Source organism: Magallana gigas, chromosome 2, assembly GCF_963853765.1.
Source record: "Magallana gigas chromosome 2, xbMagGiga1.1, whole genome shotgun sequence".
NCBI lineage: Eukaryota > Metazoa > Mollusca > Bivalvia > Ostreida > Ostreidae > Magallana > Magallana gigas.
In genome coordinates this window covers 49274156-49301602 of record NC_088854.1, presented here as the reverse complement: position 1 = coordinate 49301602, position 27447 = coordinate 49274156, and the positions used below count along the sequence as shown (strand labels likewise).

At 32.6% G+C, this 27447-nt stretch overlaps 1 protein-coding gene across 1 annotated transcript in view; it reads left to right on the top strand.

Annotated features, from left to right (window-relative positions):
• Positions 1 to 26675, top strand: part of LOC117686226 (uncharacterized) — a 38826-nt gene extending 12151 nt beyond the window's left edge. Inside the window, exons 2-7 of the mRNA XM_034460940.2 lie at positions 5062 to 5255; positions 21185 to 21327; positions 24399 to 24513; positions 25747 to 25906; positions 26005 to 26194; positions 26507 to 26675. Coding sequence (XP_034316831.2) covers positions 21234 to 21327; positions 24399 to 24513; positions 25747 to 25906; positions 26005 to 26194; positions 26507 to 26562 — 615 coding nt within the window. The 5' untranslated portion in view covers positions 5062 to 5255; positions 21185 to 21233 and the 3' untranslated portion in view covers positions 26563 to 26675. The remainder of the gene's footprint in view (positions 1 to 5061; positions 5256 to 21184; positions 21328 to 24398; positions 24514 to 25746; positions 25907 to 26004; positions 26195 to 26506) is intronic.
• Positions 26676 to 27447: the final 772 nt, after the last annotated feature.

Here is a 27447-nt window from a genome sequence, read left to right as displayed (position 1 = left end):
TATCTTTTTCGATTTTCCAAAAAATGGTACGAAAACCCACTCTATGGTAAAAAGTCAGTTTTCTTCTTTTTATTTTTAAGATTGGTCTTTAAGTGGCTAAGTCCAGTTGTTTGCGTAATACTGATAACAATACAACCAGCTATATTATACTCTCTAAACAAGCGAATCGGTGGTGTAGTGGTAAGCGAGGAGTTCTTTGAACAAATGTCACTGTAAAAGCGGGTGTTCGAATCGTAAGCGGTTTTTTTTTTTATCTTTTTGTTTACATTGTTAAAATGTAATTTTCTTTTTATACTTAATAATATACATTGTTAAAATGTATTTTTCTTTTCTTTTCTTAATAATTAAAAATTTGCTAATAATAACCTGAAATTATTTGATATGCGTTTTCTATGAAATATGAAATGTATGTTATTTTCTTTAAGATTGCACGATTTCATATTGTAAACATGGTTGTTGTACATGCAAGAAACTATTAAATGGCAAGATAAAACGTTCCATCTCTGAATCCTTGAGAGTCTTGTTAACACAACAGGGACATACGCTGGACAAAAGCATGTAATTGTGCTCAAAATGGGGTGGGTGGGCGCTAACTTTTTTTTGTTGCAAATTTATACATACCAAAGACCTTTTTTTGCTTGTCAATATTTTGTACAAGTCTAGCCCCCCCCCCCCCCCCCCTACACACACAGAGACACTTTCAATTTGATTTCGGCGGCACACATTTGGTTTTGGAAAAACTTGTTTTAAATACCTACAAAAGGTGTTACCTAAATTCCTCCTGTTTCCGAAGCGGAAAAAATCGACTACTACAAACTCCCCCATACTATTTGTCGACTCCCCTGCGTTAGGGGTTGTTTATGATGACTGAGGTAAATTAGTAAATAAAATAGTTTAAGAAAGTAATCAACATTTTTGTATTCAAACTCTTTAAATGAGTACGTGATTGTCATTTCAAATTTGCCAGTTTAAAGTATATGTAAATACAATAAAATTTAAGCACAGTTACGCCTTTTTGGACATTTTCATTTGGACAATACAGTCCACCGTTTAAATGTCCAGTTAACTCGTACGTTTATTACTTCTTATTAGAGGTATGAGAAGGTCGTGGGCATTTGCAACGGCTTATTCCCCCAGATTCTATCTGTCTGCAATTCGTTCAGTTTGTCTGTATCAGTGGTTTTTTTGTATTTTTCTGCTTTTTCATCCCAGTTATTATGATTTGCTAAATAATCATCAACCTTCATTTAATCCTGTAGTTTACCCACACGAGCATTAAAATCACCTAAAAGACACACATACTGTAAATTCCTTATATTACGCGAGTACTTAATTCCGCGATCCCGCTGGTTTCTACCAAATCGCGAGAATATAAAATCGCGAACGTTGAACTTTTCTCCTTATTTCTTATAGTTTTCAACTCTCAGAAAATAATGGCGAGATTTTAAAATCCGCGAAGAATGCTTCTCGCGATTTTACGCGGATATTAATTCCTCGCGTTTAATTAGGAATTTACAGTATTCAGTTTCAAGTAAGAAATTTAACAATTGTCTCTCTATTTCTAGAAAACAATTTTTAAGTGCATATTTTGTATTTTCTGGGGGTATGTAAACAGATCAAATAAAAATATCATTCGGGAGATTAAACAATGATTTAACGAGTAAAATCCAATAAACATATTGGGAAGTAAAATACTTAACGAAATTTGTTTTGACAGCAATAATAATACCTCCAGATTTAACTTTTGCATATCAAATCTATTTTTCATAAATACACAGAAACCTGGTAAGTCGATTGCGTCAGTGTTATCTGTTTTTTGTTTCAGTTAGACATAATATATCATAACTTGAAATAAAGTTCCAGAACTCAGGGTATTGTAATTTTCGCCGCAGTCCCCAAACATTGAGTGTCAGAAATTTGAGTTTTATCTGCTCTCTCTCTCTCTCTCTCTCTCTCTCTCTCTCTCTCTCTCTCTCTCTCTCTCTCTCTCTCTCTCTCGTGTCCCTATCCCTCACGGTCTGTGGTAGATGTCTGGGGCGGGCGTGTTTTTTTTGGCAGTCGGTCACCGGTGACTGTACATCTGACTAATCACGCGCGGACCCATCAGCGTCTGCGTGAAAACTCACCGTCAATAAATAAGGTAACACGAATTAGTTTTACTTTTTTGCCATCCTTTTTCGCTTTTCTCATGATTGGATATAATTTTGTTCTTTCATCTTCTATTTCGGGAGGGTACTGCTAGTTTATCCAGACACAAGATCCGTTAGGTGTCCTTGGTGTACGTGTCCTTATGAATTCACGGTCTTAGAAGAATGTTAATTTGGCAACGATATTGCAGGGGCGATCGTTTAGTTCCTTATATTTACCCATCCGATCACTCTCTCGAACAAGATCTCATAATGCGGTTTGAATTTTCGTTGGATTAAGTCTTGCAAAATTGCTTCCGTATTTTCACCTCTCTGCTCTTCAGTTCCACTCAATACAAGGTTGTCCCTCATTGATCAGGCTTTTAGGTCAGTGATTGAGTTCTGCAAGTTGGCGGTGGTCGCAGACAGTGTCTTAACATCATCAATGACCTATTGATCCCGCTGTTCCCCTGCCGGAGCTCACACACCTCGCTTCGGAATTCGGCGATTTTCTTCGTGTTGGAATCCGCTGAAACACGTCTCCTAGCTTACTCACATTAGCTTCCAGTTTTCCGCGATCTTTTTTAGCTGTTTTAATTTCAAGTTCAACTTTATTGACCCGGGATGTTATGCTGTCTAAATTTTCTCTGATTTGACCAATTGCTGTAATTTTCTTTTCAATTTCTTCTAGAGAGTTATTTTTGGTTTCTATGATTGTCAGTTTTAAATTCGTTTTGGTTAGCAGTGAGTGTATTTGTATCAACGTAATTTCATTATACTCGTTTGTGCCGCCGTCGATCACATTGTGACTTTCAGTAAGGAGACTGGGGATGAATCTGACATGGACATTTTATCACAGCATAGGTGGCAGGAGATAGTTTCGAACGAAAGACCCGGTCAAAATTTTGAAATAAAGGGAGAACCTGAGGTTTGGCTGGTTATTTGAGGTGTATAAATTGCTAGAATATTTATTGCATTCATTTTGTGGATAGAGGAGCTTATGTCAATTTCATTGATATATGACACTTTAATGCTGGTAACACTTTTCATCAGATATGGAATTTTCACTTTCGGTTTTGTGCTTAAAAAGTAGGGTGGGTTCAGAACACGAAATGTCACTCGAAAAGAAGGTGATTGACCTCCTATCAATTATTGATTATTTGCATGGGTATACATTAAGCCACCAATCCTATGGTAGTTTATGGCAGTTGCTCGGGACTGGAGCGTGGTGCTGGACCCGTGAAAATGTGAAAAAAGGAAAAAAAATTGGAAATTTTTGAGACCATCCCTGGCTATTCTATATAGTGCTATTTGTAAGTTGTACTTGTTTTATTCTGAAATGTTTAAAAATTCTCAAGAGTCGGGACCATGTGTCCCCTGCATGCAAACCAATTTTAGCAAATTTAAAAATCCACTGAAAAATTAAATCACATATATGAGCACTATCTGCCTCACATTTCCTCGACCAAAAAAGACTATCCCCTGCCACCATACGTGTTCGTTAATTTATTGTATTATGTCCCACTGGGTTGCTTAATGTTTCTTAAAACCGTTGACTGGTGTCCGTAACTAGCATAGATCACAGTTCACTGTGTACACATTATACACAGTACACACTATGCAGGCGAGTTTCGTTCAATGTTTAATTTTAACCTAAAGTTGCCGATCCAAGACATCTGCCCGATGCATGATGAATTCACCCTACACTTTCCGCAATAACGTCAATTAGTCAACCCACGTTTTAGTTACCCCGTTCTGGAACGTTATTCCATCGTAAACTAAAATCGCGCGCGCGTGCGTGTGTGTGTTCGTGTGTGTGTGTGCACAAACAATAAACAAACTCCTACTGACTCACCCCTGCGAATGTTAATGTCATTTAAATTTTAGACCACGTGCTTTTATTTGACCCTTTAAGTTTCGCAGTAAAAATCGTGCCTTGTGTTTATAGTCTATTTTAAAGAATCTAGGTACTTGTAGTCAAATATAAATTCTAGAGGTTTATTATTTTAAACTTTATCTTTATTGATTGGTTGATAAAATGTGTTCTAGAAATAAATGTGACAATACAAAAATAGTTTTTTCTGCTGTTGCGACAATTAACATGCGTAGTAGAGATCCCCCCCCCCAAGAATGAATTAATTTTCCATCCGCGGCTGACCTAGTTATAACATCAATGGTGAAACAGACTGTACTATTTTATGCAGAATGTTCCTTAAAAATGGCTCGATTCACTAAGTTTTTATGCAAAACAAACAGCCATTATTTTTTTTAAAATGGTATTGCACACCACAAACATCAAACATGGCTATGATTTTATTACGAAACACAATGTTTATATCATCAACCACTCTACACGTGGTTGAACACGAACTTTAACTCTGTTCTGAATACCATCGCTTCATTTAAAAACCGCTAGATGGTGAGACATAAGACATACATCTTAAAAGATTTTTATGTTTTAACATAAATCAAAGTAGAATATGATATGAAAATCGACTAGTACTTACGTATTTTGAGAATATTATCCGAACTTCCGCTCAAAATTTCACAGGAACTGAACAAATCTCGGTAAAGTCTCTTGAACTTTCATTCGAGCACCTCTGGATTTATTACATACTTAGCAACGATAAAGAAAACATTCCGAGCACATTCGCAGGGGTGTGACTTAATTTGCATAAGCATGTTAAACACCTTACTCTCATTTAAGGTATTTCGGGCTAGTTTATCGAAAAAAGAAGGTTTTTAATTAATTTCACAACCATTACTTATCAGGCGTAATTCAACACTAGCTTACGGAATCATCTTCCATGAGTTGAAATATCAAAGGTATAAGCGGTTGTTCATATAGATGTTGACATGGTAAAAATATGACATAAATGTATTTTAGTATCAAAATAAGATAAAATTATCACAAAACAAACATGTTTCTTTTCAGGGAGACTTTACAGTAAATATCACAGTTTATGACCCAGACATCGATGGATCAACAAAAAAACCCCACAACAACAATAACACCAATGCTAAGGATCCGTTGATAGGAGGACATGGTACTCATAGTTTTACTGTAACCTGTGAAAGCATCCCACAAGAAGGAATTAATAAGACTGTTGTTCACGTATTTGAAGGAAAGTATGTTCAGTATTATTTTAATACATATTAACATACTGTAAAAAACAAAAAAAACTACATAATTCTTGATTTTATCTTGATAACGTTTAAATTTCTTTTTAGCGAATATTTTCCGAAAGAATGTAAGTTTACGTAAAAAGGTTAAGTATTCAGGAAACTACACAGATATGAATATATTTTTTATCTAATACGGGTGGTATATGATACAATATAATTGGAAAAACATTGTATCATACCATATAATACAATATCATCTGATATAGTTATTTATCTCTTACGTGTGGTGTATATTACCCGTGTGATAAATCTTTATTAACCGGGTTTTCCAACGGAAAAATCCGGTTATTAAAATGGTGAAAATGGCGGGCGGGCGTCCGGCTGCCAAAAGGGTACCCTCGTTGTACGGATAACTCCTCCTACAGTTTTTAAGATAGGAAGTTGTTCTTTTGCAGATCAATTGTACATATATCAGAGGTGTGCATATTGCTAGTATTTTGATTTCTGATAATTTATAAAAAAAAAACAAAAAAAAAACAAGCTTTTGAACTTAGTCATATTTTGGCAAAATTTTGCATATAGGGTACCCTCATTGTACGGATAACTCCTCCTACAGTTTTCAAGATAGGAAGTTGTTCTTTTGCAGATCAATTGTACATATATCAGAGATGTGCATATTGCTAGGATTTTGATTTTTGATAATTTATATAAAAAAAAAATACCAACTTTTGAACTTAGTCATTTTTTTGGCAAAATATTGCATATAGGGTACCCTCATTGTACGGATAACTCCTCCTACAGTTTTCAAGATAGGCAGTTGTTCTTCTGCAGATCAATTGTTCATATATCAGAGGTGTGCATATTGCTAGGACTTTGATTTCTGATAATTTATGAAAAAAATACCAGCTTTTGAACTTAGTCATTTTTTGGCAAAATATTGCATATAGGGTACCCTCATTGTACGGATAACTCCTCCTACAGTTCTCAAGATAGGAAGTTGTTCTTTTGCAGATCAGTTGTACATATATCAGAGGTGTGCATATTGCTAGGATTTCGATTTCCGATAATTTATGAAAAAAATACTAGCTTTTGAATTTAGTCATTTTTTTTCAAAATGTTGCATATAGGGTACTCCATTTCACTGGATATGTGTTGACATGGATTATGGATACAGTTCACATAAAAGAAAACCCGGTTTGCTGTCACAATGACAGCTTTTCTCTTGTTTTATCAATCGGGTGATGCTTAATCAAATATTTCTGGTCCGAACAATTTTTGACACAGCCCTTCAACGCTTCAGTGACATATTTTCGAAGATTTTCTTGTATTTTCCACATAATTAAATCTACTACGGTCTGTACCAATGGATTTTGTCGAAGATTTAAATTATAAATATAAAGGAAATCACATAACTTCGTAATTTATATAACTGCAAATCACTTTTATAAGCTATCAAGGAGTTCATCCTGAAGATGCAATGAAAACAGAACGCTTTGGTTGTGTTTCTATACAAGAACTTACCGAAATAATGTCTCCCAAGACTTTAATTTCACCACCAGTAAGCATCCTTATTCAATGTTTTCAACTTAGAATCATTAGGCAAAGTGTTTGTTTTATAAAACATCAACAACTGTTCCTCGTTCGAGTCAAATTAAACTAACGAGCATTCGCAACTTTGTGTATGTCAACACACTTTATTATTCAAGTCTTCTGATCAGTAGTTCCATTTAATTGAGTAATTAAGCTCTAACAGAAATTATTTAGAGATTAAAAATTATTTCAAGGTTTATTTTAGTGAAACAGTTAGAATTAGATTTATCTCCAAAATGACGTTCTGAATTGTATTGCGCAAGGTCACAAAAATCGCATAACACAACGTTACATCACAACACAACACAACATAACGTTGAAAAAAATCAATTCGGGTCAAACAAGGACACCGCTAAGCGGAGCATCCCCTCGCGACATGACTTGTTGTAGGGGGAAATGCATTATTTAGGGAAATACGTTTAAACTTATCAAATCAAAATAAATATGACACAAGTGTTTCTTAAAACTGCTTTGAATTCATAACATCTATTTTATCCCAATCTCCAAGTTTGGTGGTGTATAAATTGTGGGAGGGGGGGTTACATTTACGTGGATGCAGTTTTCCAATTCCTAGCAGAAACTCAACACATACGGTTTAAAGTTTAATAATTCAGTTTCATTTACTGATTTAGTGACATTCATTTTTATATTAGCATACATAAACGATCCGTATACATTATGAAACGTAGCTGAAGATCTAGCGATCTGTACAGCTGCTGAAGTCTGCTCTGATGGACAATTCTAGTTGCTTGTCGTATGTCAACCCATAGTAGTAGATATGCAGCTATTATTAATATGAAACAATTTTCGCGAGATAAATGTGCGATATCTGTCAAAGTCTTTTCTGAATTTTAGACTAGTTTTATTGTAAGTGACACGGGAAAATTTGTCCGAAAGTCGACTGCTTGTTGCAATGTAAATCGGATGACTTTAATCTCTTGCCCACTTCAACTTTTAAGTATGGGCAATCTTCTAACCCTCCAATACTACAAAAATTTGTGGGGTTTTTTTACCTTTACTAGATTTAAATTCCCAAAATTGTCAAGTTGTTGATTTTAACTGCATACGGTAGCGATTTACTTCAACTCGTACATAACATTACCGGAAATGTCTATTGTCAAGTCGTACATAAAATTCCTGTTTTAACTTCGTTTTTTAATGACAATTTAAAAAATATGGAATCATTTGGCTTAGAAATCAAAACGGTTTGCCCTTTTACCATGCCAAAGAAGTACATACAAAGTTTGATGAATATTCATTGGAGGGTTTTCTTGGAATTTAACTAAAGAGCTGACCATGGACACACACATACATGTACACACACATACACACACACACACGCACAGTAGCGATGCTACATGTATATACCCTCGCAGCAGTTGCGCGAGGGGATAATAAGGGGCTGTCTCAGAAGCTTCATATCGCAGAAATGTTAAGGCTTACTTTGAAAATATCAGCGGATTTAAACGTTCATGAAATGATGCATCTGTTATTACAAAAATTCAATGTAAATTTATTTTATCAGATATAAATGTGATATTAAATGAAACAGTATAGTAAATAGTTTCCTTGGTTTTTGTCTTCTAAGTATTCAATGTTTATTGAATCCAACGGTGACAATATGAGAAAAATGTCAGGATAAAACGTCTGGAAACATTTTCTGATGAACAAACAAAGTGTACAATTGTGAATCAATGTACATTACTTAAATTTAATTTGTTTTAACTTCGTATTTATCTCATACGTGAAATGTAAACTAACCGTGCGATAAACCTTTGCTTTATGAATTGGTGACGCTTTATCAAATACACATGTACCTCCGGCCCGAACTATTTTTGACATTCCCTCGCAGGAAAACCCCATAGTTCACAGTGTAGTTTGTAAAATTTCGAATCACGTTAGCTACCAAGGAGTTCATTCTGACGACCCGATGAAAACAAAACGGTTTGATCGTGTTTCTATACACACGAACTTACCGGAAAATGCATCCCAAAACTTTCATTTTACCACCAGTTTACCAACAGTCAGCATCTTCAATTAGTTTTTTTAACTTCGAATAATTAGTATTTGTTTTCTCAACAACTGTTTCTTGTTACAGTCAATTCAAACTAACGAGCAGTCGGAACATTGTGTATGCCGACAAACTTAACTATTCAGGTCTTAAGTATTGTTTTTTTTTAGCTCTGAGAAACAATATTTAAAGATAAAAAAAAAATATTTCATGGTCTTTTTGAACGAAAATTGTATAAGTCAAAGTTGCAATAACCGCATTAAACAATGTTGCATATCATAGATAAGGCTAAAAAAAATCATCGCTTCATTTAAGGGGATGTCTCAAAGGCTTTTATCTATAATCAAATCAAAACATTTTGAGAGTTGAATATTGTTGAGTACGTCATTCTAAACATCTTTTCTTCTATACTGCTTATCAAAATATTTTTCATTAAGCAGATATAGATGATCAAAGTTTTAAACTTCTGACCCCTAAAAATCCATAATTACGTAACATATGAGAAAATCATTATATTGTATGGGTACATCGCAGTAAGATAAATATTTTTGCTTCTATGATATATAACAAAATAACTCTAAGAAAAGAGCTACAAATAAACGATTATAGACCCATCTGGGCTCCTAATTTTAGGGGCCAGCCCCTTTTTCTAGGTATGTAATGAATGGTCACTTAAAACGACACACATTTTGTTCAACGAGTGTTTACAAATTCGTTATCGTTCTTGAGATATTTGAGAAAAAAGTTTTAGGGGCCGACTCCTTATCTGTTTATCGGGGCCGTTTAACGAAATTTTGAGAGTTGAATATTGTTGAGTACGTCTTTTTAAATATCTTTTCTTCTATACTGCTAATCAAAATATTTTTCATTAAGGAGATATAGATGATCAACGTTTTGAACTTCTGACCCCTAAAAATCCCTAATTACGTAACATATGAGAAAGTCATTATATTGTATGGGTACATCGCAGTAAGATAAACATTTTTGCTTCTATGATATATAACAAAATAACTCTCAGTAAAGAGCTACAAATCAAAGACTTTAGACCCATTAAACGAAAGCTCTTATAAATATAAACTTTTTCTGCGTTACAAGTTTTAACAAAATAATTTTAAGAAAAGAGATAAACAAAGAAAACCACAAAAAATCATTACTTTTTTAAAATCCCAATTTACGGGTACAGGCGAACTTTTAGGTTCTTTGAGCTAGACAATTTTGATTGCCTTTAGAAATATCTTCAATCATTCGTCTATCATCCCTGAAAATTTGAACTCAATATCTTTTTCCATTTAGGAGGAGTTCAATGGACAAGCAGACCCTCAAAAAATCACTATATCATCAATATCTCAATAACGGATATGATGTCATCAATATAAAAAATTTCCAATAAGGTTCAGATCAACTTCTATCAGATCTAAAAGTTTCATAAAAATCGACCGAGCCGTTTCCGAGAACTCGCGTGCACAAAATTTGTAAGAAAAAAAAAGAATAGGGAAAAAAACCGAACGAATACAATAAGGTCTTCCGTTGGAAACGGAAGACCTTAATAATAATAATAGGGAAAAAGAAACCTAAGAAAAACAATGAGGTCTTCCGTTGGAAACGGAAGACCTTAATTACGTTTAAAGAGACAGTACAGCTGAAAACACATGTGTGAAGAACTTCAGATTTACCTATTGTATCGTTAGGAAATAACGGTGACTGTAAAAGTTGAAATACATAAAAATCCCCTTTACTTAATTAATTAACGTAATTATGAGCTTCCGGAAATTCAAGGGTCGTACTTTTGTACCACGTGGACTTTGATTGACAGTTATTGACACGTGCTGAAAACTGCAAGATCTTCGTCCGACTACGGTCATCATGATATACGAGGTTAAACGGACTCTCTAAACGAAATACACCTTCACTTACTCGATAATTTATAAATGTTTAACCAATTTCGGTTCATTTTAAATTTAATAGACATATAAACATGTCAAATAACTCCTCAAGGGGTCTCATTTACAAAAATGAATTTAGGTTGTAGCAACTCCTACGATAAACACGAAAAATACATGCTTACAAATGCCCATTCGGTTTAGTCGTTAAATACAATTTTGAATTAATTTGTTCACAATTAAATCTATTTAAATATATTATAATACAAGTTTGCAAAAGCATAATTTCTAACTATATTCAGTTTTTAATATATTTAGCAAAAGATAAGAAAAACAAATATTTGAAAATTTGGTGGTATCGAACCCATAACATGAAAACCCTTAGGCTAGATATTTAAGGTTAGCTTATGTCAGGTACTCTAACCTCTGAGCAATTTCAGAAACAACGAAGTGGGCTTTTTAGATACTACATATGTAGGTGTGACTTTGGCCACGAATTTTCGGACTTGTATTAGTTTTCAAAACATTCAGTTGATGGGATACAAAATGATATTTTTAATGCATAGTGGATCATCCCTCCATGTTTTTGTTGATTAAAATCGGATTGTTTTCCATTAGACCTTATTTAAACTATGAGAAAAATATGGAGCACAGACCCACTCTACATGTATAAAAGAAAATGCCCCGAAGTTCTAAAAAATGACAGTATTTGCAGGTTTTGATACGTATACACCTGTTTGAGTCAACATATTCCAATTATTGAACATATTTATCGGTTAAAAATCAATTATATGTTAGATATATATTGTTTTAAATGATTTTTTAAAACAATATCATATTTTTGATATTTTATTTTTTCAGTACCTTGTCCGACCGTCTATGGGCATTTTACACGCATTATCCACCCATCTTCTTTTTATTCATAAAAGTAGGAACCGAAAAAAAATACAAAACAACAACAAAAACGCACTTGATATACATTTTTTTTTACTTGCCAAATGATTAGAAGAACAAGCTTATATCTATAAAAAAAACAAAAAAAAAACAAAAAAAACAAGAGGCCCATGGGCCACATCGCTCACCTGAACAGCAGTTCCTTGTGACATTCTATTTCGTAGCATATGCTTTTTTCTATTTTTAAACATTGAACCCTTTATGGGGCCCCAGTATTGGTCCGAGGTTTATAGTTGGCTTTAACAACATAAATAGTAACATAGGAATGAAAATGTGTAGCACTGTGGCGGGACCGCACGTACAAAGCCTGAAAAAATGAACGTAGAAGAGTTCCACATCAAGAGGAATAACTCTCAGACTGTACAGAACAACATCAAGAAAGATAAGTTTTGGTTCCACTACATTGGAGTTTTCACAATTTGAGGATCCTTGCATTGTAATCTCACAAATTGTAGCAGTATAGTTCTCGAGAAAAACTTTTAAAAACATTTTCAATATATCTTTCAGGGTAAACTTTGAACCCATCTTGGGGCCCCAGTATTAGTCCAGTGCTAAAGCTTTATTTTTTTGGAATGTACATTATTTAAGGATGCTTGCATAGTAATCTCACAAGCTGAAGCATTATAGTTCCCTAGAAAAAGATTTTTAAACATTTTCCCTCTATATCTCTATGCTAAACTTTGAACACCTCTTGGGGCCCAGTATTAGATCGAGGGTCACGGCTTTTATAATTTCGAATCTACACTATTTGAGAATGCTTACGTAGTTATCTGACAAATTGAAGCATTGTAGTTCTTGAAAAGAAGATTTTAAAACATTTTCCATTTATACTTCTACATTTAACTTTTAATCCAGCTTGGGTCCCCAGTATTAGTCCAGGGGTCACTATTTTAAAACTACAAACCTACATTATCCAAGGTGTTATGCATGCGAGTAATCTCACAAATTTAAGCATTGTAATTCTTGAGAATAAGATTTTTTAAAACATGTTACCTTTATATTTCTATAATAAATTTTGGGCCCCAGCATCGGTTCGGGGGTCATGATTTTACCAATTAAGAATCTACATAAGCCAGGGATGCATGCATAGTAATTCCACAAACTATAACATTGTAGTTCTTGAGAAGAACATTTTTAAACGTTTCCTTTATATCTTTTAAAATGTTTAAATTTTGAACCCCCCTTGGTGCCCCATTATTTGTCTGGGAGTCACGATTTTTCAAATTAGAATCTCCATTATTTAAGGACGTATGCATAGTAATATCCCAAACTGTTGCATTATAGTTCTTGAGAAGAAGATTTTAAAACATGTTCCTATATATGTTAAAATTTTAACCCCTCCTGGGGCCCCCCTTTTTTCCGGGGGTCACGATTTATACAATTTAGAATATTCACTATATGTACAACCTTTTCTGTAAATATTTGCATTTTTGGTGCAGTAGTTATTGAAAAGTTAAATTTTTAAACATTTTTCCTATGTTAATTCTATGTTAAATTTTGAACCCCGCCTGGGGCTCCAGTTTTGGTCCGAGGGTCACGATTTCTACAATTTAGAGTCTTCACTATACATATCAAAGGCCGGAACGCCCACAAAGGCCTCGAGCTGACATTTTCTTTAAGATAGGTATCATTAATTTAAATTTCTGTACCAATAATCGTATATCAATTAATATCAGAATAAAATTATTTTGTGTAACTAAATTCGTACATATTATAGTATTTTTTGCCAAGCAGACATCATACAAATACACATAAAACATGGGTTCTTCAACAAGAGTTCACAATAGCCCTCGCCGTGCACCGGGACACATCCGTCCTCGACCAGGGAGCCCGCGGAGATCCGTGCAGGTGTCACTACAGTATAAAATTTTACAATATATTCTTGCCAAAGTTGCACAACTTTACATACAGATTAAAAATTCAAAACGATCTTCTGGAAAAAATCCTCTTGACATATTTTTAAACAACGCTTCAAAATACACACGTGCATCCAGCAAGGCGTGAGACTTTGTTTACCTCCAAGTTACACATGTGTTTAAAAATCAAGCCCGGGCCTTTCAACCCCCCCCCCCCTCCGGAAACAACACGCATCAACAATTCAAATGACCTCGCATTATTACAAAACTGGGATAGTTAGACCTCTTACACATAGTTTTTCATCTTATAAAAAAATCAGCTCCTGTTGCGTGCGGAAACGCCCCGAATTCAAAGGAAAATTCGGGAATTATTTTGCCTCAGCCATGTTAGTGAAATACTGTTATGACACCTGCACGCGCTGTCTGACTTAGGTCGTACGTACAATAAGTCCATAAATACCACAATATGCAACTATATTTTATATGCAATTTTAACATCACCATGTGACTGTATGCTCAGTACATTTCCTTATAAAATACGTAGTGATGCATTTGTAATCGTAGAATCATAACTCATCATGGTTACAAAAATCGAAGAAATTTCAAAGTTCATAATATAAATAAATTATCTTCTTTCTGCTTTAAACACTCTTTGAACAAATTTTACGGGTTCATCAATTGTATACGAGGGTAACACATAAACAGTGTTTCCTTAATTATAATAAAACATACTTGTTTTTAAATTGAATTCCCGTGTAAAACAAGATTATCTATGGTATGGTTGTTTACAAATAAATCCACACCACGTGATTTGATCTGCCGTATCTATAATGCTGAACCAAACTAGCTGCAATCTTGCAACAAAATCACAAGAGAAATTTATCGCTTATAATTATCTTGGAGACCGTGCCCGATAAATAATAATTTTATATGTTAATTTTTATTTTTATCGGGCACGGTATCCAAATAAAATGTAAGCGATGATCTAAAATAATATTTAGTGAATTTTTACACCTTATCGTATTCATCCGTCATTTCTTATTTAAACAACCTTTTATGCTTATGCAATGAGTTGTCAATAACCAGGGAGACACAGTTGGCTTTTTTGATGCACAATTTAGTTGAATAAATGGAACAAAAGTCATGTAAACATTTTTCTTATGTATTTGTATGTTAAACTTTGAACCCCGCCTGGGGCCCTAATTTTGGTCCGGGGGTCACGATTTTTACAATTTAAAATCTTCACTATATATACAAGCTTTTGTATTAATATTGGCATTTCTGGTGCAGTGGTTCTTGAGAAAAAGATTTTTTAAACATTGTCCTATGTATTTCTATGTTAAACTTTGAACCCCGCCTGAGGCCCCAGTTTTAATCCGAGGTTCACGATTTTTACAATTTAGAACCTAACTATATATACAAGCTTTTGTGTAAAAATTGGCATTTCTAATGCAGTGGTTCTTGAAAAAAAGATGTTTAAAGACACGCACCCTATACTCACTTTTTCGCAATTATCTCCCTTTTGAAAAGGGCTGTACCCTTTTTTTTAACAATTTATAATCCTCTTCCAATAAGGATGCTTTGTACCAAGTTTGGTTAAATTTGGCTCAGTGGGTTTTGAGAAGAACTCGAAAATGTGAAGAGTTTACAGACAGACAGACAGACAGACAGACGGACAGACAGACGGACGGACAACAGGTGATCAGAAAAGCTCACTTGAACCTTCGGTTCAGGTGAGCTAATAAGTCATCTCAGCACAAAAAAATGTGTTTTAATTTTTAATTACCCTTTTTCATTGTTCGAAGAAATAATATTGTAAACAAGTAAATCTTTATTGCAAAAATATGAAATAAATAGTATGATAAGATTTTTAGGTAAGTAAATCGTATATCTTTTTTTTTTTATATGGCATCGTTTTCAAAATTGTATAGGTATAAACCAAGTTGCATTAGCACACAGTGAATGATGATATATACATAAGGTTAGTTCAGGCTCCATTTCACATTTTACAAAGTAACCAGCAAAAATACCGACTTTGTTTTGGTTGTAAAGTTACATTTAAAAAAAAATGTTTACATCATAAAACCTCGCATTTCGTAAAAAATGTGCTTAAAGACATAAATATGAACATGCGGACTTTAAAACAAAATTGTAAATACTAACTTTACACATGCCTTTAATACATAATCAATTATAATACCCCTTACCTATGATTTAGAACCCCATCAATCGAAGTAAAACATTCCAGTTTCTCGTCATATCATTGCACCCTTTCTCTCGTTTGATATTTAGAAGTTGAAATATACGATTTTATTTAAGATCGTCAATTCTTACGGTATTAATTTATTCTTATTCCCTTCCTCTACAAAATTAAGTCAAGATTAGTCAGTTAGTTTCCTGGGAGGAGCTTATACATAGATGATAATACATGGGAAAATTAGAGTTCCAAACCGGCATATTTTCACTCAAATGTATTCTGACGTGTTCTGTGAAAAATGTCAATGTCATAACGTCGAAGTCAAGACTGTAGATAAGCATGGATTAGATGGAAAAGATTAGAGGTATTCCGAAATCCGTGTAAAAGGTGTAACAAAAGGTAAAATAAATAGTGATGACACAGGAATGTTATGAAGGCGCGTGCCTTTGTTCATATCAGAGGTGAAAAAACCATGTATTTTACTCTATGTATTAATAAATATAATAATTATCCTTTATTATGAAAAATTAATATCATATCAGTTATTGCAAATTATTGCCACGAATAGTCCGCCATAAACATGACCGGAATGTAAAAAATTGGGGAAAATCTATTACATAGAAGGTTTTCTGTGGGGGTAATCTGGCTATAAAAAGGGGGAAACCCCACTATATAGTCAGCTTTCCGTGGGGGAAAAACTGCTATATAGCCATTTTTCCAGGGGGAACACTGCTGTATAGCCATTTTTCCGGGGGGGGGGGGTGGCTAGGGGAAAAGGTACTATATAACACCGGCTCGCAAACTGTCGCCCAAGGCCGTGGGCAACAGTTTGCGAGCCGGTGTAATGAAGAATAATGACCCCCGTAGAATAATGACCGGGGGTCATTTTTCTACGTAGAATAATGACCCCCCGGTCATTATTCTACGCAGAAAAATGACCCCCCGGTCATTATTCTACGTAGAAAAATGACCCCTTTGCCTGAAGAATAAGTGTCATTTTCATAAAAATGAGCACACTCCACATGAAGAAAAGTGACCCCTATAGAATAATGACCCCCTTGTAGATTAAAGTTTTTCAGTATATTTTTTTTTATTATTTGTGAAATAGTCTTTACACTATTGTAATTTTTATTGCTGCAGTTTACAGAAAGTAACAGAAATTATAATTCATATTCAAATAAACTTAAAGTGAAAGAAGCGGTGTATCTTAGAAAATAAAAATCCTTCCGTTATAACAAAGGCGATAGTGCGAAGGCGAAGGAGCAAAAGTGCGAAGATGCGACGACGAAGCGCGAAGGTGTGATGCCTAAAGTGCGAAGGTGCGAAGGCGAAGGAGCGATACTACTATCGCTCCTTACCAACTTCGCACTCTGGCCTTCGCATCTTCGCACCTTCGCCTTCGCCTTTTTTGATTGCATTCAGCAACATGTAACATGTAACATATATGCTTACCAGTCCTAGCTATGCCTAATCATTATCTACTCCATACAAAATGTAATGTCCGCCATAATGTGTACATATGCACTTCCATACTCCTGTCACTTACCAGCCGTCTGTTTACCATCGACCAAACACAGTAACAATCTAATTTCATTATGCGACACTTCTTGCTCATGCATGGATCTAGAGGGGGAGAGGGGGTCCGTCCCCCCGGAAAATTCAATATTAATAATTTCACGCAGTAAAACGGGAGAGGGAGTCCGGACCCTATCCCCCTGAATAATTTAATTTTATAAATTTTATAAAAATAAAATTTCCAAAATATGCCTAGGAACCCTTTAAACGATGGAAATTAGCTCTGCAATTATGAAACATAGGTAATCACAGATTACAAAGCTCACCGAGACGAGGCATCACCTTCATGAGGCATCACCTTTATGAGACCACCTTTATCAAATTATATGAAAACCATCCTTTATAATCTTGGATATTCATGGATTCTGCATTGACACAATATCGTATATCATCTCTTAAAAAATTGTATGATAATCATTTGTTCATATGTTAATCAATACAATAATATAAAATTAAAATTAAATCCTATCATTCTTACAACATATATCATAAAATACCATAAAATACCCGTAAAAAATTGTGAGATATGATATTGTAACGTATGATATGACATTGTATTGTGTTATACATTATTGTATTTGATCAAATAATACAATATCATAAAAAATAATACAATATAGTATTATATGAAACAATATAATATTGGAATGATACATCATAACATAGAAACATATGATATTATATTGTATAATGAAGCATTGAATCATTATTTTTTGAAATATGTGGTCTCATAACTGCAACGGTGTGTGCATACAAATTGAATAACAAGTGCTAGCGCGTTATGATAATTTGTTTGCACTCATTGTTGCAGTTATGAGACCACATCTTTCAAAAAATAATGATTCAATGCTTATATTTACGTTTCTTAAACATGTATTTTCTTCCCGCAAATATGATTTATTTTTAAAAAGCTCTGTCTTATTCAACGAATAATGCGATATTAACGGAATGGCCACTGGAACGGCCGAAATATGCTTATAACACAATTTTATTTTTCTTTCTGTAATTAAATGAATTTACTCTTGGTATACTAAGAAATTAATCAATTGAATTCATTTAACTGTCAAGATATATTTACATCAATGAAATATTTATCAGCATAAGTATAATATCAGGTCGTAATCCGGTTTGAAGTAGCAAGAAGAGTCAGTTCTTGTTCTTCTAGAAATACCGAATGAATATTGAATGTATTCATACGCACCAGATTTGGTGATTGGGTCTTCTGTGTTGTGTGTAAATATCATTCAAACTAACCAATGCAATTTAATAGAGTGAAAAAAAGGAAATGTAAATATAATAGTATGTTATTGTATTGTATGATATTGTATCATATTTGATACATAATATGATATTGTATTATATGATTTGATACAAAAATGTATCATATCAAATGATACAATATCATAGAATAAGTGAAATAATATATCATAAAATCATTATGCACATTGCATCATATGATACAATAATATATATTACAACATCATAAAATACAATTTCATGTGATATGATAATATATCATATAAACCAATATCATATAATATACAATATCGTATGATACCATAATTTTTAATATTACAATATCATATATACAATTTCATGTTATATAATTCTATATTACAGAAAGCAATATTATATTATACAATACTGTATGATACAATATCATAGAATATACAATATTATATCATAGGATGCAATATTACATATTGCAATATCATATGTAATAGTATCGTGTGATTAAAATTATTTAATAATGCAATATAATATTATACAATATTGTATCATAATATACAATACTATACAAAATAATCATGATACAATAGCATATCATAACATATAAAAAAAAATTGATACAATATTTTATCGTATCATATAACGTTTTACAATAAAACATATTGTATTATATTGTATCCTATTAAACAATAGTGTTTCATATCATACAATACTATATCATAGGAATCATGTTGTATCATTTAACAACAACCACATCTATCTATTAAGCAGGTTTGAGTGAGGTAGGAGATTTCTTTGGCATCCTTGATAATGGAGATCAGGCTCTGCATATAAAGCAACCTCTGCGTTTTATTTATAATATAGTTAAATCAACTATGCAAGCTATTATCTATTTCATGTTATATAATTCTATATTACAGAAACCAATATCATATTATACAGTACTGTATGATACAATATCATAGATGTTTAGAATATTGATGTTCATGTTATACGTAGAAGAAAACAAAAGTAACGCAGAAGATTTTTTAAAAATCACTTTCCCCAAGAAATGTAAATAAGAAGTATTCTTATTCCTACGTTACCTGCCCCCTTAGTCTTTTTCCATAAAGATATATACATGTATCATTCTTCGATTGACAATTCATTCACCAATGAATATTGCTTTAATTATTACAACAATTATTCTTAAATGATTATCGTTAGTTAATGATCAAACAATATCCTCATTGTGTATGAATTTTTCTTTATTTGCGTCATTTCTCGCCGTATGTCGACAAGAAAAGTGAAGTAACTATTAACAATCAATTTGTGGCAATGTAAGGGTGTTTTGCGTGTACTTGCTACGGATATGACAAACTATATACAGCGATTTATTTACAAGTTCGGTGTTTATAACTTCAAAATCAGTTGAACAGAGTAAAAAATAAAGTAATTTCAAAGTCATATCTTGGATACGGGGTAACCAATTTCTATTCATGTTTACGGGGGGGGGGGGGTCATTTTTTATGGGGGTCATTTTTCTTCATGTTAAACATGAAGAAAAATAACACCTGGGTCTTTTTTCTTCAGAAAAATCCAATTATTCTTCAGCTAGGGGGGTCATTATTCTACGTCGAAAAATGACCCCCGGTCATTATTCTACGGGGGTCATTATTCTTCATTACACCGGTCCCACAGTCTAACTGTTTGCCCGAGACACAGTCAACAATTGTTTTGTTATACCCCTACTAATTTATCTCGTTTTAGCGGAATATGACGTCACCGGTCAACAGTCTTTTTTTACAGTCGATTTTAACAGTTCCAATCTAACAGTTCCAGTCCAACAGTCAAAATACGGAACCCTTTTTGTATAGAGCTATATAGTTTCTGTTTTACAGGGGTATTGCATTTTTATATTATGGTTTCCCATACGAAAATGCTTTTTCTTACCTGCTGTATTTTTTTTTTTTACTTTTTAGTATGTAATAATTATTTATAATCGTAAAAGGTTCGATGTTTTTTATATTTTTAGATCTATCTGAATGAATAGTATCCTGATAAGTTTACTATGATCGCATAGGTACTTTTCCAGTTTTTGAGTGAGAATTCAATAAATATTATATACTTTGACGATTTTTTTTAATTTAGCCAATTTAGCTCGATTTGAAATTTTACGTCACAAGGTTCACGCCATGAGAGAAGCGTTTTTATTTTTTCAGAAAACTGTTAGTTCCTTGCATCGTTTTATCGATAGATGTACATGTACATTATTTTATTTACCTTAGATTTTTTTAGTTACTTATATACTCAGAATTATCACATTAGTTGGTAAAATAAGATATTCATTTTCAATATATTTGTTTATATTTTAAAAGGAAACAATATGATTATGTAAAATAACCTATTGTAATAATAATTGGACAAAAAACAATTAACGTTGATTTTTAGTCATTTCCAAGTAGCAAGTCAAGACGCAATTAGACATAATGTAAAATTTGAGGTTTTTGAAATGCTTGTACAGGCATATATACATGTAATACCCAACACAAAAAATTCCAAGCTTAGTGAAAACAACAGATTTAAACCAAAACATGTGTTCTATTTAAACAGAAAACTAAAAATACAATAAATCTGCAGTTGATTTGTGTTTTATACAGTGAATTTAACGTTTTGGCAAAGAACAAGATAGAAGTGGACGGCGTCGAGATGCGATTCAAGGCTGTCAATGATATAAACTCTCCCGATATCAACACCATATATGTCGGAGATGAATTCTTTATGTTTCTCGAGTATAAAGGAAGTAAGTGTTGTTTATGTTTCTCTGATCTACACATATACACCGGCAATCTAATGATGATGGGTATAGTTAACCTAGTTTGAGGAGGCTGAATGTTACCCGATCTCCTTATAAAAATGTAATTTTGCATTTAGTTTAGCCATGCGTGTCAATATTTTGGATATATGATTATATCCGAATATATACATGTATTTCAAAAAAGAGGTTGCTTTACACTTTAGTGTTTTACATGAAAATAACGAATTAACGAACACAAATAATCTTGATCTTACAACACCAATCCTATACCACAAGATCAATGGTTAAAAAACTAAGCTTGTGTTATCTAATTAGAATTGGTGTTGTCAAATCAAAAGTAATTGTGTTTCTTAATTCGTCACTTTCATGGTGAAATGCTTTTTGTTGTCCGCCTGTCTTTAAACTTTCACTTCCATGTTTTAACATAAATGGCCAAAATCTTTCTTACTGGAAAATAAATAGGAAACGATAAAAATAGGACATATATTCTCAACCTCTAACCCCCCCCCCCTAAAAAAAAAAACCCAAAAAATACTGCACCAGAAATACCAATATCTAGATCATAGCTCCTCCAATTTGAAAGTTTTATCTAAACAATAAAATAGTTTCTTTGGTGATTCATTCGGGATATGAAGGTGTCGACAATGTAGAAAAAATACCGCTTCCGCGGGTTATGTAATTTTTTTCTGCAATGATCGCCACCTTCATAACTTGCATGAATCATCAAATAAAGCATTTTATTGTTTATGTTTACAGCTTTCTTTTAACAAATTAATAAATTGATTGTAAAAAGTAAGTAAAATTCACCATATTACTCTTAATGTACATATGTACGTTATCTAAAAGAAACAGCCAAGATGTCTCCTATGGGAATATTTACATTGTAAGTCTGACATGATCATGATTATGTCGTGCAGTCCATGAGTTTTCTTAGGTCGCTGTAGAGTTTTGACCAATCAAAAAACGGGGCGGGTAAATTTCAGTCTTAGTCTATAGAGCTATGAATTAACTATGTTTTCGTAAGAAATAAAGGGAACCATACTCTGTAGAAGTAAATATTAATTGTTAAAACCGTGACAATTAAAGTACAAACATAAAAAATAAAGAAAATGTTTAAACATCTTCTAAAGAACTACAATGCATCAGTAAATTATTACTATGCAAACATCATCAGATAGTTTATATTCTGAATTGATCAAACCGGTAAATTTTATGGATTCATGTAAGCTTTATTTTGTGTTATTATCGTCATTGTGGTCATTAGCTGTAAACATTTTTTTTAAAAATGATAGAATTTTTAAAAACCTTTAAAAATCTTTTTTGCAAAAAGAATTTAAGACATCTTCAAGTAATATAGATTCCTATTTGAAAAAATCATGATCTCCGGCCAAAACGGAAGGGGTTATGGTTTTATAGGAATGAAGGTGCACGATACATTTTTAAAATTATTTTTATTATAAAACCGTTCAGTCAAAATGCCGAACGTTGAAGTGTGGTGCCACAGCAAAGTTTTGAATTTTTACTTGCAAATAAACAGAGAATTTTTTTTTTGAAAATCTTCTCGAAAATCATTTGGCAAAAAAAAAAGCCGAAACTTGTACATCCTCAGGTAGTGTAGATTCCGATTTGTTTAAATCATAATCCCCGTTAGCAGGTAGAGTCCAAAATTGGGGAGGGGTTTACATATGAATGAATATACAAATATTTTTTAAACATAAAAACAAAAATGGCTTGATATTTAATACTTTTAACAAGATACTACTTAAATTGTATACATTTAATTATCATGCGATTTTTCTATTTGATACCATTTCTCTGATTCGATAAGAGTTAAGACCAGTGTAGCTCAGGTGAGCGAAGTGACCCCTGGGTTCCTTTTTCTAAGCTAATGAACTTCATTCATTCTTTGGATGAGGCCAAACGGATCATTTATAAAAATGTTATTTTTAAGTCCCCATGACAAAAAGGGTATTTTTCGTTGAGAGTGAGATTCTAGAAAATATAGAAGATTTAAAATTAATTTGAGAAATTTAAAAACCCTTGACAAGCACAGAAGGGAATGTGCACGGTAATTAAAAAGGGAAAAAGGGCAATTTATTTTTAAACTATTATCAACTATATCTTTTAACGGAGGTATTGTCTATCATTTTTAATTAACAATAAAACCCGTGAGATACAATTGACATATTTCTTATTGATCAGTTGTTCAGTTATGATCACTTCGCTCATGGCTTTGTGGATTCGATTTACCGAGACCAGTAAATTCCATATATGAATGTGTAGCTAGTAAGAATCATCTGTTTGTACACCCTTTTAATTACCGAAAGAGCTCAAACTGATCAATTGCAATATCGATTTGCTATAACGAATGGAGGCTTTTACAGTGTTTGTACCATCAATAAAGAAGTAAGCCACCGTAGAAAGATACATTTCTATTTTTTTATACCATAATATCCTGGGTCAGAATTATTTAGGGATTGTTCTTCTACATGTAAAACATATAAACAGAAAAAAAACTAAAGTAAATAAAGAATGTCATTTGTAAAATTGAAATATGAGCACATTATTTAAAATTGACCCCGCCCACATATAATAAAGGTCAAGATTGTACACTTTATAATAATCCCCAAATATGTTGCTTAATTGAAAAGAATTTATACAAGAATTATCAGATGTATGGGTAAGTGTAAGAAAAACATTTAAGTTCAAATAAACATTATACATGTACCCATAAATACAAAGAAAAATTATTTGCAGAATCTGATTTATAACCATTTTTGAGAAAATGTAATTGTTAAAAAACAAAACTAGTTTCAACTCCTAAGTTTTTGATTAAGATATTCTTTGATTTGAGTGAAAGCTATGTGCAAGTAGACGTATCCTTGTATTGCAATTTTAAAAGTTAAGGTACTTGGCAACACATTGTATTAAAAGTGTTGCTACGCCAGTTAGCTTATGCGGCTAATGTGTCTCTTGTCGGGATCCTCTGGATCATTTAATAAAAAGTTAACATAAACTTGCATATGCCCTTTTCAAAAAGGTTTTTTTTTTTATAGCGAAAGAATATAACTTGATACCATTGAGGTGTACGGCGTATAGTGGTACTAGTTTGAACCCCACCAGTCAAACACAACAAACACAAACGAAAGTGGAGTTATGGAATCGGGACAGGTGAGATAGCGGGAAGCAGAACTATTAAATGTTCACAAATAAAAGTAATTAAAGTGACTACCGGTATGTGCTTGTTAATTATGTTCAAACAGTAGACTTTTATCAGATATAATTTTTGTATCAATATATATATATATATATATATATATATATATATATATATATATATATATATATATATATATATATATATATATATATATATAAAACGATAACCATTACAAGTAAAATCAAGCATGGAAAAATGTATCAAATTAAATTGGCGGGAAGTCTCTTTCTAATTATATATTGTGTCTTTGCTTTGGGTACTTATTTTGATAATAGTGTTTAGACGAAGAAAAGCAGTCTTTCTATCTTGAAGTTGATTGTCTTTATTCTGTAATTTTTTTTGTATCTTATGCTTAGTAAAAACAAGTCTAGAACAGCTTTAGAAATGAATAAATGTCATTTACTTAATTAATGACGTAAAGTTAAAATTATACTACTATAAGGGGGTCGGCATAGACTATACTCTGTCTCGAGTTTTTGCTTCCACCACTTTTTGCTTAGTATTTTGATAATCATAAATATCTTTGTGCTCAAACAACGTTCATCCACTGATATGAAAAATGTCCATATTATCTGTTTTAAAATGCCCCCTCTACCGCTTCAGGTTTTAATTCACATCCAAATAGAAAGTCTACGGGGATTTGGCATCAGCCATTAATAAGCTCGGATGATAGCGTTGAAATTTTGCACGAGGTATCCCGAGTACTCCCGAATGGAGAAAAGATGTAAACATTTCCCAGTATAAATCTCCGTAAGAAATTTGTTTTCGTTCCTGTGAAATTTCATGAGTAAAATTGATAATTGTTCAATGAAGATATCTTTGGTATGTTCCCTTTTATCGATTTCAACCGTATTTCTTACACAGGTATGTGTATTTTTATTAAAAATCATCAAAATGTGATGGAAGCAATAACTTGGTTCAGACTATAGAACAACAAAAATCTTGATCGAAGAAATGTTTTCGGACGCTATTTATATACATGTTTAAGTTTTAATTTGAAGGAGATTTGGTAGTCACTAATCGATCAAACATCTTCAATTTTAACGAGATTTTCTTCACATACGATAGATTAACACATTAGAAACCACTTTAACGGAATATATTTTAATATTATTTTTATACTAATTTTGAATTATACTACAAAACTTAATTGTGTATTCATAGCCAAAAACCTATTTATTTAGCAGCACTGATTGCACCCCAAACGACGAACTCCTCCAAGACTTCAAACCAAATGTACCTTCGAAGCTAATTTATGCAGAGATGTTTGGCTTTCGATTTTCCGACAGTGCCTACATAACAATTCAGTGTGAAGTTGGAATTTTTTCGAAAAATACAAAAGAGGTCTTTGTGACATTACAGTTTTCTCGAATGTGATAATGATCAAAAAGATGATATTTGAGAGCTTTGTAATTATTAGCAACTTTCCTTATTTTTTGCAGCCACTGTGTAAACAACCTACAACTTCATCTTCAACTACACTTTCAACCTCAGCTACAACAGGTTCAGGAAAACGTAAAAGACGAGGAATTGAAAACGTTGAAGTTAAAACCAAGTTTGCTGCTTCTAAAATTAGAGTCTATGACAACAAAGACATGTATCAAATGGAGAACAAAAGTCCACAGCAATCATGTAAATTATCAATCTTGTATTTTTATTTTATAGACTTAAGTACTATCGATTAATACTGTAAACCAACTTATTTCTCAATTCACCAGAAACATACTAGTTCACAGCGATTGAATATTGCGATAAATCGGTAGATTATCTGGGAAATAGTTAACGAAAGACATTTGATCACTAGAACTAGGCGAGAAATATTCGCATCGACGAGGCTCTCGCTTACTTCGTGAAAATTTCCCTCAATTGTATAAAAGTTGGTTTACAGTATCTTATTACATATTCAAAAGCTTACATAATCAACCTTTTCATCACTTTTTTCAGTTGACATTTCTGTTCGGATAGTTCTTGTAATTGGAATCTTGATGAACAGATGGTAGGAAAACATGGAGATTCTTACCAAGAAACCAACGATATCAGTGCTCTGTGAAATATGATTGTTGTTTTGTTAGGAAAGATGAGGATGGTGTTATGTAAAAGCATTGCTAAATAATTATTTTTCTTATTAATTCATGCCGTCTACAATATATTTCATTTTTCACTTTTATTTTCTTGACTTGTAAAAGTGATATTTTGATATAAATTACCCCTGCCCTCTTCCGGCATAGTGAATTTTAAGACAATTCTAGTTTTCTGAATATAAAACAAAAATGATATCATGGAATTTATTTGCAAATTTAATTTTGTGAATTTAGAAATGATAAAACATTTGAAATCAATTATAATGTTGGCATGATCTACTCGACAAAATCATAATAAATTTGTTTTGATAACTATTGATTGAAGACTTCAATAATGTTTTATTCTAAATCTGATCAGAATATGATAACACAAAACATTACCTAATGACAATTTTCTTGAAAAGAATATACATCAACGTTTACTTGTTCTCTGTAACATATTGGTTTGGCATTCAAAGGGGACACCTTTAATATTGAATTACGACTTTTTTGACGATTTCTGCTTTCCCACATCAAAAATACATGTAGCATCGGTTCTATGGATTTCTATTTTACTAAAAAGAGTGATTGTAAAAATATTTTTAACTAAGATATTGAACATCTACATGTCCAAATATTAAAGACGTTATAATTCAGCATATTATATAATTTAAATCAAGAAATCTAAAAAAAACAACAATTCACCCGAATAAATCATCCTTCATAAAAAACAATTTGTTTTGAATTTTTAGAGCCTTCGTCCTTTTAAATATATGGAATACATTCTTCATGATATAGTCTGCTTTGTATATTCCTATTGCAATC